This window comes from Eschscholzia californica, unplaced genomic scaffold, assembly GCF_041429995.1.
Source record: "Eschscholzia californica isolate CP2 unplaced genomic scaffold, dmEscCali1.0.p SCAF_4, whole genome shotgun sequence".
Taxonomy (NCBI): Eukaryota; Viridiplantae; Streptophyta; class Magnoliopsida; order Ranunculales; family Papaveraceae; genus Eschscholzia; species Eschscholzia californica.
Window position 1 is genome coordinate 100,654 of NW_028238461.1, and position 20,245 is coordinate 120,898.

Consider the following 20,245-nt stretch of genomic DNA (forward strand, 5'->3'; position numbering starts at 1 on the left):
GATAATGAAGAAGATAGTACTCAAATACTTGTCACCCACCTTCTGATAATCTACATAATTAGTTTGATTTTTTTTTGTTGTTGTTAATGTCAGCACACTTTAAGAGACATATAGTTGTGTCTCGAATCCAGGAACTCAAGGGTGGAAACTAACTTGATAACCACTTCAACCTATAATTAATTGTTATAATTAACTGTTGACAATTAGTGTGATTTTAATGTTGCCCAAACATTTAAGTATCAAAAAACTAGTCCACCATTCTTCGGTTCATCGCTTGGACACCTCCTCTAAATCCTAAGAAGTCCTATGGTCAAAGAATAGGACTTTTGCACACAAATGGATACTCCAAAACAAATTATGGATGCTCACAAACCCATATCAAACGATAATGTGTAATGAATAAACATTTTTGTGCGCTAATAAGTATTTATGCACTTTCATAAAAAAAAAAGTATTTATGCATGTCAAAATCATATGCAATAAAAACACTAAGAATAAACCAAAATTTGTAGTAATGTTTAGTGAGATGAATATATGTAAGCACCTAAAAATCGAGAAACTCTGTTGCACTTAATAACGAAATACAAAAAAAAATGACCAATAGATATCGAGAAAACAAGGTCAAATAGCAATGTTGATTATGTGCCCTCCAAAAATGCTAATTAATACTTTTTAAGTATTTGTTGATGCCCGGGTCAAATTCTGTGTGTTTTCTTTTTCTGTAGGCGAAAGTATATTTTCACAATTTTGTCAAATTACATCCTCAGTGTTCTTAAAACGTATTTTTTTTCTATGCATGGGGACTAAAGTCACATTTACCCTCTAATTTATGTCCATTTTATTCATAATCTCTAATAAATAAAAAAAATGCAGTATGATATAACCAAACATTGGTATTCTAGTATATATGGGGGAAATGAATTGTGAGCAAGAAAGAAGAAAGCAATAGGGGTTTATAACAAGTCAAATGACTAGGTGCTAGTTGGGAAATACTCCTATTTAGTAACCAAATTAACCTTGTTTAATGTTAGTAAAGTAGTACTAGTATTTTGTTTCTTGAATGTTTTAAAATTAAGAAAAATAAAGAGAGAGAGGAATTAGAACATTTTTGCATTTCATTACCTCCTCCTATCATCATCGTATATGTTAATATTTCTTCTGGTCTTGAAACTTGCCGAGATAATTTAGAGAGAGAGAGAGAGAGAGAGCACCAACTCTACTCTACTCTAGCTAGTCGAGTAGATAAAGGGCTTCCCGGATTGAGCTTTATATCTTCTTCTTCTTCTTCTTCTTCTTTGATCATGAACATAATATTATCTGCAGGTGCGATCTCTTTACTTTGTTTATACTTGAACCTAGCTAGCTTTCTTGATGGGTACAAGAGGAAAAAGAAAAACAGAAGAATTAGATAATACAATGAGGAAGAAGAAGAAAAAGCTAGTATTAGTAAAGGACTCTCTCTAGATAGATAGAAAGGAGAGGAGAGGAAATGGGTGTAGAAAAATCAGCCTTGTCCGTGTAAGCCACTCTGATGACAAAAGAGAGAGAGTTGCTTAATGCTTATGCGGCACGCTTTCGTCTAATGACAAGACAGTCCGGCCACCAGAATATATTAATCCAAGCGTCTCTAATTAATAGGATGATAAGATCTACAAAGAGACACGATTTCGTCTCTCGACCAACTCAAAATGAACATTTCAAACACATGACCCCAAATCTCTCTCTCTCTCTCTCTTAGATGTCATCATTACCAAAAATATAGCTCATGTATTTCTTTTCAACAATTTATTACGGATTGATTCCTGTTATTCATATTGCACTCACTTAATTACCAATAAGTAATGCAGTTAGGGGTGTCAACGGGTCGGTTCCGGTTCGGGTATTTAACTATCCAGAACCGGAACCTATAAATCGTAACGGTTTCGGTTCTTGACGGTTCCGGTACCGGTACCTCAATCAAAGGATCCAGAACCGGAACCTTTAAAATTCTCGGGTACCCATCGGGTATCGGGTACCCATTGGGTATTCACAAAAGTATATCAAATATTTCTTAAAGTAGAAGAATTTGCATGAATCTAGTGAAAAGAAATATCATAAACGACATAGATCCTTAAATAAGCAAATATCTCGGGTACAATAGTTGATGAGTATAAGAGATTAGAGATTAGGGGAATCAAGAAAGAAGAAATGAACCTTTATGTTATATTAACTCGCTCACTTTTGTGTTTTATAAATTAGTTTTTAACCAAGGAAAAGAGGATTTGAGAAATTTCATAACTTGGTGAGTTGGTAACTTGGTGAGTTGGTAACTTGGTGAGAAAAACCCTGACGTACAAGAATACTATATAATCTAGGGTATTTTTTCGTATTATCTCGGGTACCCATTACCCGTCGGGTACCCGGCGGATATACCCGATAAGGACCCGCCTCCTAGTCGGGTCCTTTCGGGTATACCCATTTAAGACCCGATTTCCTTAATGGATCTAAAACCTATACCCAGTACCTACCCATTAAGACTCGGGGTCGGTTCGGTTCTCGGGTAAACGGGTACCCATTGCCACCCCTAAATGCAGTAAAGGGGGAAACACCAATATTAAAGAAAAATTACTCCAAATTAAAAAGACAAGTTATTAAAAAATCCAAATTTTTACATTTTCTTTTTGTTAAAAGTTTAATATTTTTTGTATAGAGTTGTTGTAAGGCATTGCCAAACTGTCACCAAATATTTCAAAATTGTTGCAAAACTATTAGAATGTGTTGCAATGGGAAAGTGTTGTTAATTAAAAAAAAAAATACTTAGAGACTAAAAATTACTACCTTAGCGGAATAATCTATTTTTATTTTTTTTTCTTTTTTTGTTGTTGTAAGGAGGAGAAATAATCTTTTTTGTTGTTGTAAATTAAAAAAAAATACGTAGAGAGTTGGAGACAATCAATCTACTTGTATCATTGTTGAATCCAAGCTCCTTTTGACATTTTAATCCTAACACATCATAAGAAAAGATTAATATAGTGGACCCAAAATAATCAAATGAATTTCCAAATATTATGTACTTGAAAAAGTTTATTATTATTGAAGTCAATTCATTGATAAGACCCACACATGCAACGTCTCTTGATTTGCACGAGCGTAAACGCGCTATAATACACGTGCTTCTCTCTAAAAGTCAAAACTATTTCTTCTCGATTTTTATGTAGGGATGGATGGATCTATTCACCCATTTAAATATTAGTATTATATAGTGATTTACTCTACTTACTTAGAGACTCCTCCTACTTTTTCTTTTTTTTTTTTGATGAAAGAGACTCCTCCTACTTGATTGATTAATTAATAACTCCCTAATAATGTAAAAAAAAAATGAAAAAAAAAAGAGAGAGAGAGAGAGAGAGAGAGAAAAAATAGTACCCCATGATGATGATGATGATGACGATGACGAGAGAAGGAGTGAGGACAGAGAGAAAGAATTAAACTCCCCCCCCCTATCTTTATGACGACGGGTTAACGCTTGTACCCTCGTCGTCATGACTTCCCGCTCTCTCTTGTTGTTGTTGTTGTTGTTGTTGCTGTTCTGTTTTAGGTTCAAGTGCCAGTGGCGCCCCCTGGAGTGGTGGTTGCTGTGGGTGGTGGTGATGAGATAGCAATTGTTCTTGATGCTGCTGTTGTTGAACCTGAAATGGATGTTCGAAGGTAACCAGAGATAACGTTGAAGGCGAGGCGGCCGTCATCTGATTAAATCCACCGCCAACACCAACTCCAATGCAGTTAGGTCCGGCACTACCATTGGTCGAATCAAAACCACCATTGAATCTAGCAAGCTCTTGCTGTTGTTGTTGTTGTTGTTGTTGTTCATAGCTTCTAATCATATCTTGATCCCTTGCAACCACAGCAGCGGCTAGATGTTGTGCCTCGAGAATCTGTTGTTGTTGTTCCCGGATTAGTAATTGGTGATTAGATCCAGTAAGAAGACCTAACCCTAACGGAGATATACCAAATGAACCCATTCCAGAATTAGGGTTTTGAGGATGATGATGCAAAAGAGGATGATTATTATAAAGATGAGGTTGTTGATGAGCAGCAAGTGGTAACATTGCTGATGGTCCAATATAATTAGACAACTCCTTTTTAGCACTATAAAGATCATGTTGAACTTGTTTGAGTTTATGTTGAAGAAGTGAGATAACTCCTACGCAACCGTAGACAGGATCACGAAGCCTAGCTTCAGCTTCATAAGCTAACGAGTTAACGGCATCTTCTCTTTGAGAAGGACTAATTTCATTGAGTAGCTTAGCGACATTACTTGCTCCAAAAACTTTGTGGACATTAGCAAACTTTTGTGGTTGATCTGGTGGGAAGTATGGGGCAAATACACACTCTTGTGTGCATTTTCGACGTAGAAATTTGCAAGCTGCGCAAGGAGAGTTCGACGATGATGCCATCTATCACTGCAAAAAAATCACAACACTTTTAATTACTTTGTAAATTTTAAAAGACGAAATAAACATTATAGAAGAGATTACAAAAATATACCAATCCCAAATTTTAAAAAGAAATCAAATGTCTATCTTGAGTGAAAAATATTTCGTCTAAGTCGAGAGTAGCCTCTTGCGAGGGAAGAGGGGTTTCCTTGACGGTGAACAAAAGAAAATTAGGGTTTGCTCTCTCAATCTCTTTCTTGGGATTAGAGTATTGAGAGAGAGAGAGAGAAAGAAACAAGGAAAAACCCACCCACTACAGAGAGAGAGAGAGAGAGAGAGAGAGAGAGAGAGAGATCAAATAAGGAAGCGGTAAATAATGGTTGAAAATCAAACCGCCATTCTAGTTTGGTTTTTGATGATTGACAAGTTAACTGTTTCCACACGATCAAGACAAAAAAGAAAACAGATCAAGAGAATATTTGTAAAATCTTCATCCTCTTTTTAAGATCCTAATTCGATCTAAACTTCCAATTTTAATAAACGATTTTTTCCATATAAAATCCATAAAAAAAAATCCTCAAAATATTTTACATCTAATTTAGTGACCTTAGAGAGAGAGAGAGAATGCTACCTCTTTCACCACCCGACTCTTCAAATCAAAATCATCAGATTCAACTTAAGATCGTATCATCATCTGCAAGTAAATCAAAGAATATCAAATTTATTTAGTACATCTGATCTACTTGATCGACTCTTAAGATTAACAAGACAAATTAAAAACTAACAATGACTCTATATGAAACGACTCCCAGAAGAAGCTTTGATGATGAATCGGAAAAACGATGAAGTTTTAACTCAGAGATGAATCGTTGTTTTCATTTTCAGTTAGAACGAAGCTTTTTTTTTCACCTTTTGGACGAGTTTCGGGATCCCAAAAAGAAAGAAAAGAAGGGAGAGAGGTGAAGAGAAAGGGGTACATACATACAATTGAGGAAAATTTGGTTTTTATATTCTAAAAAAATACTCCAATATTTAGTAGTAGAAAAATTTAGGCTATTTGAGTCTGAGCCAAAGCAAATGGGTCATGTTCTCCTTTTTACATTTTTGCCATGTGTATTTGTTTTATTTTATGGATCCCATTTTGGACTATTTTGCCTAACAACTTTGCGTGACTTTGCTGCAATGAGAACTTATAATCAACAACAATAACCAAAAAAAATAAAAAAATAATCTGGTTTATTGATAATGTCACAATCCTGCCAACTTTTATTATGGATACATCATTTTATCTTAAATTGAATTACAATAAGAAGCCCAAATAGGATAAATCTAAGGGATTGTGACATTATCTTATTGATAATGTCACAATCCTGCCAATTTCTTTCTTGGAATTACATTTTGGGTTTTTTTTGAAATATAATTCCCTATTGGGTTGGATTTCACATATATAAATATTTAAACTCACTACATAATAATATGTTTTTTATTAGGGGTCTCATTTTCTCTCAGGGATATTTCTTTCATATTTGAGCACTAACAGACTTTCTTCGACCTGGACATTTTGGATTTAACACATTTTATCTAATTCTAGAAAAGGCGACCGGATTTAGACCCTCAGCTTCAAATTTTGGTCTAGATTCCACCCTCGTATCGTTTCATTGAAATTTTATTAAACAAATAGCCTATTACGAGCCATTTTAGCTATATATCTGGGAAAAATGTATTGGAGATGGATATCACAAATCGTGTCAAGAAATTTATATGTAAATGCATAAAAGCCCATGAGAAACAAATAACTTGATATGCTTTGTTGCACAAGATATAACAACCTCTGATAATCTAATCGTATTCCTACATTTGGGAGCTCTTGTCACCGTGCCATAAACTAGTACCGCGATTGATCTCCAACTAATTAGCTTACTTTTGATGGGATATAAGGAAAAAGATATAAACTTCCATGGACGTTTAACTATTTGGCTTCTTTTGCTCAAATGCAACCACATATCAGAGTTTCCTTGTTCATTAGCTCCAATTTTTTTACCGAGTGTTGCTTGCTTTTAGTATACTTGTAGAAGATTTTTTTTTTCATAATATTAAAATTTCTAATTGAAACTCGCATAACCAAGAAAGAAGTATAGTACATAGGAACGGGTGAGAGAGTAGTTTGGGTCGACATCATTTTACCTTGGTTAGACAAGAACTTATTTCTCAAGCTTGTAAATTTCTTAACCATCAAAACCCAAAAGATTTAGATTTAAATAGTTTGCCCTGAGGCAAGGCTAGGTAAGTGTTATTCATAGACCAAATTAACCACCGGGGGCAACATTGCAATTGTTATATGTATTAAAAATAGTAGTAGTAGTAGGATTTATGGAAATTGATCTGTGAGTGAATCTATATAGCAAGCAGGGGATAATGTTACAACTCAGAGATGATGGGGCATTTTTAAGTGTTCCCGTATTGTTCATTCATTCATTCATTCTCCCAGTACTCCAGACTCTCTCCAGAGTCCAGTCCAATCCAATCCCCCCCCCCTAAGAAGTGAGAAGTGAGAAGTGAGAAGTGAGAAGTGAGAAGTGAGAAGAGAAGTTAATTAATTTTGGAAGAGAAAAACACATGTTAATTTGGCAAGAAAAAAAACAGTACTTGCTGCTTTGAATTGATTGCCCCCGTCCGTCCGTCTTGCCTTGCCTTGTTTTATCCTACTACTACTACTACTACTAAATACCAGTAGCATTAGCTTTCAACTCATTCATTCATTCATTTGGAAGTGACTAAACCTCTTTTTATTCATTAATTAATAATACATACTCTCCCACCCACCACCACAAAGCCACATCATACACTCTCTCTCTCAAATTGTATGTACTCCTACCTACCCACCTAGGTAGCTAGTCAACCCCATCTTCCCTCATCATCTTGACTCATCGGATTAATTACCAAAATGAAACGCCAGCAGGACAGAAGTTTTGGGTTGTGGGTCCCTTTTTTTATGAGTAGATCATGGGTTAATGAAACGGGACCCACATGAACCATGGCAGTGAAAGAGGGGTTGGGTTGGGTTGGGTTGGGTTGGGGGGACAAAATGGAGGGAAGAAGATATAAAATAGTGTCAGCATTCATCTGCTCTACTATTTGAGAGAGAGAGAGAGAGAGAGAGAGAGAGTAGAGTGTGTTTGCGTGAAGGATTGGGATTGCATTAAATATAAACCTTTTGCCAACAACGTATATAAGTACTTTTTCAACAAAAAAAACGTATATAAGTACTTTTTACATACATATGGAGTGAGTCTTCCTTGCTATTAGAAAGAAATAAGAAGAGGTCCAATTTCTTTGAATCTTTTTTTTCTTTTTTTGCTTCCTTCTCTTTCAAATTAATATTCGGGTGTCATAACCACATGATACTAACTCACAACTCCTTTTTTTTTTTGGTACCGGCAACCGTACGTGGCATCTTATGGACATTAGCTCACTGAATACTAACTCAAATTAATATTCGGGTGTCATAACCACATGATACTAACTCACAACTCCTTTTTTTTTCGGTGACATGCGCAACCACCTGTCAATTAGTAAGTCTTTGAAAACACTAGAAGATGCATTGGTGACACCCTACCGATAGTCGTTTGCTCACTGAATCAGTAAGATGCTACCGGTGGTTGCGCATGTCACCGACATTGTACTCGTTTAGGTCAAGTTATATGTGTGAAAACAGAAAGTGCTTGCTTCAGATTTCCCACTTCAGACTACGACGGATATGGGCTTGGGCCTAAAATTTATCATCTATATATAGGAGTAATTGTCTCAACGTACTGTCCTTATTATTGGTTATAATTTGCAGTTTAAAAGTTCATCATTTTAATCGTGCTGATCACTAAATTAATAAAGATAAGTTTTTGGTAGATATGCTTCAAGGCCTTCTATGATCAATGTAAGAGTCAAAATGAAGTAGCTCCCTTTTTGGTAGATAGAAAAAATGGTTTGAAGAGGTCTCAAACAACTTAGTGATGAGGGTAATTGATGGGAAACACCATTTTGGGTCTAAGATTGTGCAAGGTGAGGAGGAGGCTGTCCATTACAAGAAAGTCATGGACAAAGCCTTACGTCTTGCTAGTGTTTCTATGTTGTCAGATGTGGCTCCTCTACTTGGGTTCTTTGACATTTTTCAAGGGCACATGAGCGCCATGAACTTCATGAAGCGTAACGCCAAGAAAGTAGACGCACTAGTTGAGAACTGGTTAGAGGAACATCGTAGGAAGAAGAACTCAGTTGATGAAAGTGAGCAAGATTTGAAAGCTTTATTCAAAAAAAAAAAAAACGAGAGTAAGCTGTCTGGTCACGACGCTGATACTGTTATTAAAGCTACCTGCCTTGCAATGATCATGGGTGGAACAGACACCACTGCAGTGAGTTTAACATGGATAGTTTCCTTGTTGATGAACAATCGTCACGCATTGAGAAAGGCTAGAGAAGAATTGGATGTTCATGTTGGAAAGGACAGACAAGCGGAAGACTCCGACCTAAAAAATTTAGTATACTTGAACACCATAGTCAAGGAAACAATGCGATTGTACCCATTATGCGCTCTTCTTGAACGTGAAACCAAGGAGGATTGCGAGGTAGGAGGGTTCCATGTCGAAGGTGGAACTCGGTTACTAGTGAATGTGTGGAAGCTACAAAGAGACCCAAATGTTTGGGCAAATCCAACAGAATTTAGGCCTGAAAGGTTTCTAACCGAGAATGCAGAGATAGATGTTGGGGGACAACACTTTGAGTTGCTACCATTTGGAGCAGGCAGAAGGGTGTGCCCCGGAGTTTCATGCATTTAGTTCTTGCTAGGCTCATCCATGGCTGTGACTTGGGTACCCAAGAGGATTCAGATGTAGACCTAACCGAAAGCACCGAAGGACACGTTACCAACAAAGCATCACCTCAGATCTCTTCCTTACCGCACGACTTCATCCCAAACTTTACGAGAATTAGTTTTCCTATTTATTTTTTTCATTCTTTAAGTTATATATATATTTATCTCATTTGAAAAATAAAGATTGTATTCTATAATTTCACTATTCATTGAATTTTTCAACAGTTTTCACATTATTTTCATTAAGTTTCCAAAATTACAAAAACAATAAATATAAATGAGATAGAAATACCGTATCTATGAAAAACGAATCTTCTTGAAAAATGATTTGTTTGTATAAATAGTTTCTTTGGTATAAACAATATATAGTCTATAGATTTTTCATTTTGAAAAGGCCCAAATTTGCATTTTTTTTAGCATCTGGGAGCGATATATCATACGCCTGATGATCAGTTTCTACAGGGGCTGCCGCCATAGGTTGAAGACCAGGTAATTGTTCAGATACACTCCAAACTTTCACAGATTTGTCCAAACTTCCACTGTACACAATCCACCTTTGATCCTTCTCCATCGTCTCTTGATCAATTTCAACAGCTAAGCATTTCACAGGACCAGTATGCCCCGTTAAAACAGACAAACACGTGTGATCTCCACCGTCCCTTCGCCACATACAAATTGTTTTATCGGCCGACCCACTAAAAATCAATTTCCCAGCTGAGGCTAAACATAATACTGCGAGTTTGTGACCTTTAAGCGTACCACCGCGAGAAAGTTGATTTTCATTGTTCCAAAAGTTAAGAAGTCCATCGGACGACCCACAATAGACGATTGAATCACTAACGGCTAACGCGGTTACCGCGCTTTCTTGTTTCAATAATGTTTGTACAAACATATGTTTCGTCGATTTGTTAACTAATTCCCTTCGCCAAACTTTAACCGAACCGTCGGCTGAACCAGTAAAAACTAAACCGTCAAGTCCTGAAACGACAGAGTTGACCGCATCGTCATGAGCATTAATCGATTCCAAACATTTAGAATCTGAAATTCTCCAAATTTTGAGGGTTTTATCCCAAGACCCAGAGTAAAGAATTCCTTGATCTTCATTTAAACTTAAACAAGAAACAGCATCAGAATGTTTAATGGAAAGGGAACGATGAGGTCTTAATGAATTTTTAATCAAATCTTTTAAAGATGGAAGAGTTCCAACTCTTTTATGAAGAACTGGGTTCTTAACAGATACTTTCCAAACCCTAATTTTACCATCTTGATGACCAGTAAAGATTTTATCACCAGAAATAACAATAGCTTTAACCAATCCACTAGCGGATTTAAAAGCAGAGAATTCTTTTAAGTTTTTCCAAACTCTAATGTTTTTCGAGTCGGAACCAGTATAAAGAAGTTCGCCTATAGCAGCTAATGAATAAATGTGACCTTCTTCGCGAACAAGCGATCCAATTAGAGTATTAGGAGATGCATAATTATTATCATCTGATGATTTTGACCATGAAGAAGAAGGTTTCGAAAAAGTTGATGTTTGATTCCATGGTGACATATTACATGGAGAAACTTCACCACTCAACCGATTTCTTTCGTAATTACTTGTTGTTGATACGCTACTAATTCTAGTTGCAGAATCATCGTCGGTTGAAATGCTATGATCTGAATGCATATTCGATCGTGAAATACTATTTGTATACGAAAACATTGTTCCTGGCTCTTCCTCAATCCACCACCGTTAAATAACCACCGATAGTTTATTCATTACATAAATTGAAGGAGGCCCAATCTTGTAGTAAGAAAAAGGATTGGGCCAAATGGGGTTCATACAAAATATATAGATAGGAGGAGGAGGAGATATGAGAACATCTGAAATAGATGAGAAATCATAAATAAACAAGGAAATTGCTTATATTTGGGGTGAAACGTGTAAGAACGAAACATTTCAGTTAAAAAATTTTTGGTAAATTTGGAGATTCTTAGATATTTGATAGAAATAGGTTAGATGTTCATGGATGGGGGGCGGGTATATACTGAGCTGGTTAGGTATTTTTGGTAGTAGGTTAGGTATTTTTTGGTGGAGGGATGAGAGAGTTCTTTGGGGGAGGGGAAAGAGGAGAGGTGGTTCTCACATTTTTGTTGAATGACAGGGAGTATTTGCTTTGGCCATTGACTTGGTCTACTACTTGTTCATTCCTATTCTAGTTAGTACAAGTTGCCAAATTAGGGTAAAAATCACCTGTTGTTTGTACTTTGTACATACAAGATGCAATACTAATAAAGGGATTTTCGTATCTAGAAATTGGGCCGGAGACCCAATTTCATGTTTTTTTTTGTCAAAAAGACAAGTTATCTTTTTGTCATTTTAGGCCCCATATCTAGTTTGGAAATAGTCTTGAAGGACGATTCTAAAAGCACTCCCATTTCTAATGCCGAAATTGCCCTTAGAATCTCAACTTGCGAAGCTTTGCAAACTGGTTTGCATTGCTTTGCAAACTAGTGTGCACTGCTTTGCAATCTGGTTTACAGAGCTTTGCAAACTGGTTTGCACTGCTTTGCAATCTGATTTGCCTTGCAATGACTTTGCACACACTTTGCAATCTGGTTTGCAGAGCTTTGCAAACTAGTTTGCACTACTTTGCAATTTGATTTGTCTTGCAAAGCTTTGCAATCTGGTTTGCACTCTCATTTGCAAACTGGTTCGCAAGCTGGTTTGCAATAAGGTCAGTTTCGTCCTTTCCCTATATTAGATTGTTTACAAAAATGCCATAGGGAGCTGAAGCCTATAAAAACTTGATAAATCCTTTTTAACCAAAACTCAAATTTTTTAGGGAGTTTTGGCCAAATTTCCCGTTTGAATTTTCCCGTTTGAAAAACAGATATAATTAGATTTGGGACATGAAATGGAAAAATCAAAGATGAATTGGAAAAAATAAAATCTAAATCAACGATATAAATACAGATTGATGGGCCAACTTCTCTATAATTGTCTTTTAAATCGTGAGAAATTTTGACCATTGAGTCAGTTTTCCCTCCAACTTCTCTAGAATTGTTTCATCTCTCTGAATTTGTACCTCTCTCTCCCTTCCACTATCTCTATAAGAGATAAAAATCTTTATATAAAATTTGAAACTTTTAGACCGCCTGCTAGTAGTTTCCCCGCTTAGGATCTCCCGTGGAACTAACTTAATGGTGTGTTTGGTTGTAGGATTCCTATCAAAAGTGGGATTCGGTAGGAATGATGAATCCTTGGTCTATTTGACTACCAAGAATCCTAGGACTCTTGAATTCTTAATTCCAAAATTTGAATTGGACCAAAATCCCGCCCTACCCCATAGGATTTGCTAGGATTTTAGATTAATAAACCTAAATTTCAAACTTAAAATTAATAAAAAAAAATATTTCTTTCTACAAAATAATTATTTAAACTTTTTTTTTTTTTTTCAAAAATCATTATTTTTTTAAAAAGTCATTTTTTTTTCCTAAATATCAATCTTTTCCCGAAAACCCGATTTTTCGACAACCGATTTTTCTAAAGAAGTGTTTAAAAATACTCAAAATAGTAATAAATCATAGGATTCTTATGAGTTGTCAAACAAATTAAAATATATTACTTGGATTCATGAATCCGTGGGATCATGAATCCCAAGGACTCATTATTCTGTCATCTAAACACACCATAAGTAGACAATGATTGATACGTAGGGTGGAGTTGGACTCGGGAAAACGGTAATAGGGTACGGTTTACCAAAAAATATGGAGCGGGTATAAAGTCGGGCTAACTTAAGACCCGCGGCGGGAATAAATAAATCAAAAAATGAGCGTTTGGTCCAAATTTTTGGGGGGAAATTGGCCTTTTGTCCCTTCTCAGCCAAATATGCATTTCCAGTCCAAAGAGGCCAGACAGCTCACACTTTTCTGTGACAGCTCACACTTATTTGTGACAGATTTTTAAAAATCCCTCTATTACCCTTCCTCTTACTTCCTGACGCCTTTGTCAGCTGATGGAGAGGGAGCAATTAATACCATTTAATGAGGGATGGAGATTTGACGTTAATTGTTCCAAAAATCTCTCTAAACTCTGGCAATCACACCTAAATATCTCCAAATCTCCTTATTTTCTGCTTATTTCTCTCTCTAAATTTTTTCAAAACAGTTTCATCTTTCTCTATTTCATTCAAAGTTCAAATTTTCAGCCAAAATTTCAGCTAAAATTTGAAAGCCCGCCCATAAGTTAGAAAGATTGAGTCTGAGAAGCTTATTTATACCTAGATTTTGGTCATTATCTTCCCAACCTCTGCTCTTCCTCTGACTTTCTTCTTTCAGGTGAAACTTTCTTATTTGTTATTCCTTTGTCTTCAATGCTTCTGATTTTTGTCTTCAATGCTATCCTAAATAAGAAACCCGAAACCATGAGACCATTATCTTCTTTGTCTTCAATGCTATCCTAAATAAGAAACCCGAAATCATGAGACCATTGTCTTCTTTGTCTTCAATGCTATCCTAAATATTTCACCTGAATATTTCTGACTTTCTTAACTAAACTTTAATGCTCTCCTAAACCATTACCTTCAAGGTTTCACCCTGAATGTTTCTGATTTTTTTTCAAACTTTCTTATATTCCAGGTTTATTTGTTGGCGTTACATGATGGATGGTCTTGAAGAAATAACCAACCTGTCAAACACAGGTTCATTCACGTATGGAAGTAAATTGATATTGTTATGTAAAAACTGAATGGATCAACCGGTCCTCTCTGTATTCTCATTTTCTTTTCTGTTTTCCTTTCAGTCAAATGCTTTTGAACGTTGGATCAACCGGTCCTCTCTGGTGAATGGATGTTTATGTTACTTTCTTTAATACTTCTCTTTTGCTTTTACATCGATTACTTGAATGAATGTTTACTTGAACTACTCAGGGTGGAGCGCGACTTTTTTTGTTCTACCCCTCCTCCTCTAGCTGTAGCACAAGCTAGATATGCTCAACAGGAACGACAGCGGTAGTCTACTTTAATACTCCTCATATTTCATAATAATTCATAGTAAACTCATTGATTTCCATTGTACAATCTGGTTTCCTATAAAGTAGTAATTACCCTAATTAGGTAAGTGCGTAAATTGTCTTATTTACAATTAACTCTTTGTTTTTCTGTAAACCAACTGGTTTCTAGTAAACAAGATGATTTTCTGTCAACTACATAGTTCTCTAACCATATACCTGCGTAAGCTGTGTCTGTTTCGAGTAAACTACCTGGTTTCTAGTAAACTCATTGGTTTCCGGTGCACTAACATGTTTCTGGAAACCAGAAAGATTTTATGTGAACTAGATTTTCTGGCTATTGAGTATTGTTATGTTTCATGCAGTTTCCCACAAGATTTTATATCTCCCTCTTCAACAACTCATGCTGAGGCATCTACTGCGATCGTTAGGAGTGAACCTCTACGATCAGATAGTTGGCCAGAAGTTTTTACATCCATTGGGCAGGAATTTCCGGGGGGTGCTCCTGCGTTTCGACAAGCTCTTAGTCGATATTCCATAAAACATGGATACAATTATAAATTCCTCAAGAATGATCTATCCCGGATAACTTGTATATGCAAAACCCCCAGCTGTGGTTGGACAATTCATGCTGTTGCTCCTCTAAAGTCCCGTTCCATGTTTGTTCTTAAAGCTTTCAACCCTGTCCATACGTGTGATGATTTTGTATTGTCTACTCGTAAGCCTAGGCTGTCTACAGAAGCTGTCAGCCAGTTAATAGCTGATGACATCCGAGAGAATCCTACAAAGAGTACGAAAGACATTATAACATCATTTAAAAAGGATTATGGTATAGCTCTTAGCTACTACTATTCATATAAAGCTCGGAATGCTGCTATTTCTTTAACATATGGTGAAGAAGAGGATTCATATGCGAAGCTCCAGTGGTATGTGGATGCACTATCTCGATCTAACCCAAATAGTCATATTGATCTTCAAGTCGATCCAGTTTCTAGTCGTTTTGTTAGAATCTTTATTGCTCTTGGAGCGAGTATCGAAGGCTACAAGCACTGCCGACCGTTAATATTTGTTGATGGTACCTTTGCCAAAACAAAATACAATGGATGCATACTTGCAGCGGTAGCAAAGAATGGAAACGATGGTACGTACGTCCTAGTATAGTTTTAGGAAAACTACCTGATTTTCTGACCACTACCCAGTTTTCTGAAAACTTTCTGGTAAGAAAATAAAATAAATGTTTGTTGCCTACGCTGATTCATTACTGATTCATTGCAGGATTGTTTGTTGTTGCCTACGCTGTTGTGGATGTAGAGAACGATCTAAACTGGACATGGTTTTTCTGCAATTTGGCACAATTTGTGGCTAGTAGTTCGGAGTTGACGTTTATGTCTGATCGACACCATGGTATTATAAATGCAGTAGGCAACATATTCCCAGAGGCCCACCATTCATATTGTGTATGGCATTTACGCAACAATATGAATTTACGTGTCAAAAATGGTGCCAAGAAGTCTGACTACTTCCAGTCACTAATATTTAAAGCTGCTCGGGCGCTAACTGTTCCGGATTTTCAAAAGTACACTACTGAACTTGTTGTCATGGGCGGCAATGGAGTGCAATCATTTTTGTACTCCGTCAATCCTAAAAACTGGGCCGATGTATATTTTCCAGGTAATAGGTATGGTTTGATTTGTTCTTCTCTATCGGAGTCTTTCAATTCTTGGGTAAAGGACGAGAGAGTTCTTCCTATTTCGGTCATGCTCGATATGTTGCGGGTAAAAATAATGAACATGATGAACGATCGAAGGATTGAATCGGCCTCCTGGAACTCATTCCTATGCCCAAAAGTCAATGAGACAATGAAGTCCAGATTTAATGTTGCCTGCAGTTGGAAATGTCTTCAGTCTTCTGAATTCAAATATGAAGTTATGTCGAACCCCAGCCACTCCGTTGATCTTGCTAATCTGACTTGCTCATGTCGTAAGTGGCAAGTTCAAGGTATTCCATGTGAACATGCTATCTTGTGTATTAAAGTGCATGGAGGTGATTCCTCAAAGTTTTTTGATCCTGCTGTCACAACGGACGCTTATTGTAAGACCTACAGTCTTTCAATCAACCCTGTCCCTACTTTTGATGCACCAAAGTCTTTCGATAAAGCCAACATGATTCTTCCTCCCTTAACCAAGAAGCGTCCCGGGAGACCGAGAACTGTTAGGATTGAAAGTGCCGGGAACTTTCGGAAAAGACAGAGGGTATGTGGTCGATGTAAACAACTTTGTTATCACAACAGTGCTTCGTGCAACCAACCTATTTAGTGGTTGTAAATGTTCTTCATTTGAGTTGGGGAAGAGTGTGCACCGGGCATTCTACAATTTTGAATAGCTTCTACAGTGTTGAAGTTTTTCAGATTATGAAGAGAGTCTGTGTTTTTTGTTAACATTCTGATGTTCTTTTTTTGTGTAACTTATGTGCCACATAAGTTAGTAAATTTAGTAATGTGTTGGACATTGAACTGTTTCCTGGAGTTTTGTAAATGTACTGTCTCTATGTCTCTATGTCTCTAGGTTTCCTTCATTGTTTCTAGTGAATCTGGTAAATGTACTAAAGTGAAACTTGTAAATGTACTGTCTCTCTGTTTTGAGTTTCCAATCTATGCCTATGTTTTTGTTAACATTTTGCTCTCCTTTTCTTGTGTAAATAATGTGTCATATAAGTTAGTTATTTAGTTCCACCAACCTATGTTTTTTTAGATTCTATCTTGTTTTCAGTAAATTTATAAATGTGTTGGACATTGAACTGTTTCCTGAAATTTTGTAAATGTACTGTCTCTATGTTTCCATCTACAACCTATGCCATTGAATCTGGTAATGTGTTGGACATTGAACATTATTTGTGTACTAAAGTGAAGCTTGTAAATTTACTGTCTCTATGTTTTGAGTTTCCAATTTATGTTTAAAGTAAATTTAGTAGTGTATTGGACATTGAATTGTTTCCGAGAATCTGTTCTAGTTAGACACTTTTGAACTTCGATTAATGAACTTAACAATGATCCAAATATGTCAATGTTCTAAGTGACAAACCATTAATATCTAAGTGACAAAGTAAATTCTCCAGTATCTTATAAACTCGTAAGATTGAATTTAAGTCATTTATTTAGTGTAACATTTATCTACTAGAGCTAGTAAAAGTACTGTCTATCTGGTACCTAAGTTCATTATGTGTTCTCGCATTGTTTTTGGTTGCTGGAAAATTTATTGGTTTATAGAAACTAAGAAATGCACCAGAAACTGATGAATTTATGTGTTCTCGCATTAGTTTAAGGATTTCTGTTGTTGAGTCTTCTCAGTTATAAACCATATAACTGTCACCATATAATCCGTTCGTAAGTAACATGAACAAAACAACACATAAATATTGTTCTAACTTTAACAAAATTAAGATTATCCAATTTTTAGTTTTCTTCTGCAATTTGGTTTCTCCATTCGTCCTTTGATTCGTCCAAGATTAGGTATGTTACTTCTGCCCTCAATCTCCTTGCTTCATCTTCATATGCTTCCTTTTGTGAGCACTTTACAGGGTAATTGTGTTTGATGCTTTCTTGAAATATTTCTTTCATCTTTAGCATCACGTATAGGCCACAATCTGGACTGTTGGATTTTAAAGTTTGAGCAAGATAATGTTAGTTTCAAGTAAGGAATAACATAGTTAATTAATGCTCCAAAATTTGCCCTCACCTTTCCCCTTGTTGGGGGCATTCAACATCTTTAATGTATGGGATTTTTTTGTCAATTTTTCCCCTTCCGGCCTTCATCTTTATCATCTTTTCTGCCAGGATGCGCGCCAATTCTTTTGCATTGTAGTTACATCTGTTTGCCAGTTCCATGTCCCGATATAAGGAGTTGAAGTGCGTCCACTCGTTCTCCTCAAAATCATACACCAACAAAGTCCAGTGATGGCCCTCGAAAGAGTCATCTCTGTATGGTGTATTAAGTGGAACACACAACTTGCTCGTATGATCTTTGATTAAGTGTTCTTCCATCCTTTTATCTAAATTCACTTCGATTGTCTTCTGACTGCGCTTCTGCCTAATCAATGTCTGCAATTGTGTCATGTAAGTTTACTAGTCAATTCACAAATCCTATTCAAATGAATTATAGTAATGTTTAGGAATCTTACAAATAGCAATGATGATAGGAACAACACTTCACGGTCGAGGTTGGTAGATGATAACATTAAGTGGTCTTCAAACCAATCAATTATCTGGGAATCACACCCTCTGTTCATCATCAGTTCATCTAGATCTTTTGCCCTTAGACAGTGTTGCTGGTCCTTGTTCCAGACATCCAGGCTGTATAAAACAATGTAGAACACATTAACCACAGAATAATTTACCAGAAACTATCTTGTTTCTTGACCACATACTTGTTTACATTTAACCTAAATGTGTACTAGACACTGACTAATTTTCTCTCGGCCAAACTTATAACCAACAAAAAAATTCTAGAGAGAAAAGATTATACCTTGTCCATCCATACTTCATGAATTCTTCCATCAGAGTTTTTTCAGTTTGTTGCACATAAGGCCATAACCCCCCTTTTCTCCAGTCACTCAATTTGACATGGGGTTCTTTCTGTAGTGTAATCATCTCCAAGTCAATGACCTGTACTTCACTGCCACCTCCTTTTTCTGTTTTTCTCCTCACCCTTGGATTATTTTTAATCCTTTTAACAAGTGATGTTGGGACCGGAGATGACCCTTTGTTCCCTTTTTTGGAAGCTACTCTTTTTGGAGGACTGACATGTGGTGATTCAAATTGTCTCATGTCCGCAGACAGTTTTGACACTGATTCTTTTCCAATTTCAGCAATATTTTTGAATTTATTGTTCCCTGCTGTACTCTCTTCACCTTCTTTAACCATCATGGAAGACTTTTTGGGAGGAGTCCACTCAATTATTTGAGTCCCGAGATCTATGTTGAGATCAAAACTAGGACAGTCGTCTATTTCATCCAACCTCCTCCTTACATTATTATCTATAAACAAAACAAAGTTCGTAAGTTACCAAAGTCAGAATGTGGGAACATTGTCCAGTTTGTTCTAAATTAGTAAGTTCCCAAGGCATATATGCTTGTGAATTTTTCAGTTTCTTAACAACTTCGTAAGTTCCCTAAGTATGAATGTCGGTTAATTTTTCAGTTTCCTATAAACTATCAAGTTCCCTAAGAATGTATGTAGGTACCTACCTCTTCCTTTTGACAGATCCTTTTCCAGTGTATCTGCAACCCACCATCCTTCCTCACTTGACAAATTCACTTCTACCTCCTCTTGATCATCTTTATAAATTGTAGACAAGAAGAATAATTTGAAACTTTAATTTGAGGATCATTTGTTAAATTATCCAAATTAATTGTGAAGGGAAATTATTGTTTGCCTTGGTTTTGCTGAGCATCTCCCTTGACCTTTGCTTTTTTATTCTCGCTTTCCTCACTCTCCTTGCTTTTCTCGCTTTTCTCGCTTTCCTCTGTTTCCTCTTTCTCCTCGCTCTCCTTGCTTTTTTCGCTTTCCTCGCTTTTCTCTTTTCCCTCACTTTCTTCGCTTTTCTCGCTTTCTCCGCTTTCCTCGCTTTCGTCCTTGTCATTGCTATTGTCTGATATAACTTCAGTGTAAACAACACTAAGTTATTTTCCAGACATTGAATAACTTACTATGAATGTATAAATTAACTATATATCATAAAAATAATAGTTTGCCTGGGTTATTCTCAGCATCTCCCTCGCTATTGTCTGATATAAGTTCAGTGAAAACAACACTAAGTCATTTCCGAGACATATAATAATTTACTGTGAATCTAAAAGTTTCCTATAGAGGATCTAATGAGCGTAATTAGAATTGCAATACTTAAAACCAGCCAGATGTTTACTATTTTTGGAATAAGAATAAAAACACTTGAAACTAACTGAATACGAAATGTAGAG

At 36.2% G+C, this 20,245-nt stretch overlaps 2 protein-coding genes, 1 long non-coding RNA gene and 2 pseudogenes across 6 annotated transcripts; 2 read left to right on the forward strand and 3 right to left on the reverse strand.

Annotated features, from left to right (window-relative positions):
• Positions 1–982: 982 nt before the first annotated feature.
• Positions 983–5,424, reverse strand: LOC147541116 (LOB domain-containing protein 6 pseudogene; annotated as a pseudogene). Of its 3 annotated transcripts, none has more exons than XR_015223218.1 (4): positions 5,201–5,424; positions 5,047–5,109; positions 3,406–4,442; positions 983–1,367 (listed from the first exon to the last, which is right to left on the reverse strand). The product of XR_015223218.1 is annotated as an LOB domain-containing protein 6 pseudogene, transcript variant X1 (transcript). The 3 variants fall into 3 exon arrangements; XR_015223220.1 differs by having other exon boundaries at positions 5,325–5,407; XR_015223219.1 differs by having other exon boundaries at positions 983–1,437; positions 5,201–5,396.
• A 2,025-nt stretch (positions 5,425–7,449) lies between these two features.
• On the forward strand, positions 7,450–9,513 carry LOC147541117 (protopine 6-monooxygenase pseudogene; annotated as a pseudogene).
• LOC147541118 (Transducin/WD40 repeat-like superfamily protein) lies at positions 9,464–11,250 on the reverse strand. Its single transcript, XM_086633372.1, has one exon. It carries the CDS (start codon positions 10,982–10,984, stop codon positions 9,650–9,652), a length of 1,335 nt encoding a protein of 444 aa, XP_086489498.1. The 5' UTR covers positions 10,985–11,250; the 3' UTR covers positions 9,464–9,649.
• Positions 11,251–13,905: 2,655 nt separating this feature from the next.
• Positions 13,906–16,943, forward strand: LOC147541119 (uncharacterized). The gene is made up of 5 exons (XM_086637347.1): positions 13,906–13,974; positions 14,066–14,104; positions 14,193–14,273; positions 14,638–15,413; positions 15,548–16,943. The coding sequence occupies exons 1-5, from the start codon at positions 13,922–13,924 to the stop codon at positions 16,585–16,587; spliced, it is 1,989 nt and encodes a 662-aa protein (XP_086493473.1). The 5' UTR covers positions 13,906–13,921; the 3' UTR covers positions 16,588–16,943.
• A 2,036-nt stretch (positions 16,944–18,979) lies between these two features.
• On the reverse strand, positions 18,980–19,780 carry LOC147541120 (uncharacterized). Its single transcript, XR_015239655.1, has 3 exons — positions 19,702–19,780; positions 19,514–19,603; positions 18,980–19,303 (listed from the first exon to the last, which is right to left on the reverse strand). It is a non-coding gene; the product is annotated as an uncharacterized LOC147541120 (long non-coding RNA).
• Between the last annotated feature and the right edge of the window lie 465 nt (positions 19,781–20,245).

Bases quoted from the DNA above. Each gene is read 5' to 3' on its own strand.
- LOC147541118 (XM_086633372.1), bottom strand. From the start codon at position 10,984: ATGTTTTCGTATACAAATAGTATTTCACGATCGAATATGCATTCAGAT.
- LOC147541119 (XM_086637347.1), top strand. From the start codon at position 13,922: ATGATGGATGGTCTTGAAGAAATAACCAACCTGTCAAACACAGGTTCA. The intron at 14,274-14,637 runs GTAGTCTACTTT...TGTTTCATGCAG, and splicing joins GCTCAACAGGAACGACAGCG to TTTCCCACAAGATTTTATAT. The intron at 15,414-15,547 runs GTACGTACGTCC...GATTCATTGCAG, and splicing joins AGCAAAGAATGGAAACGATG to GATTGTTTGTTGTTGCCTAC.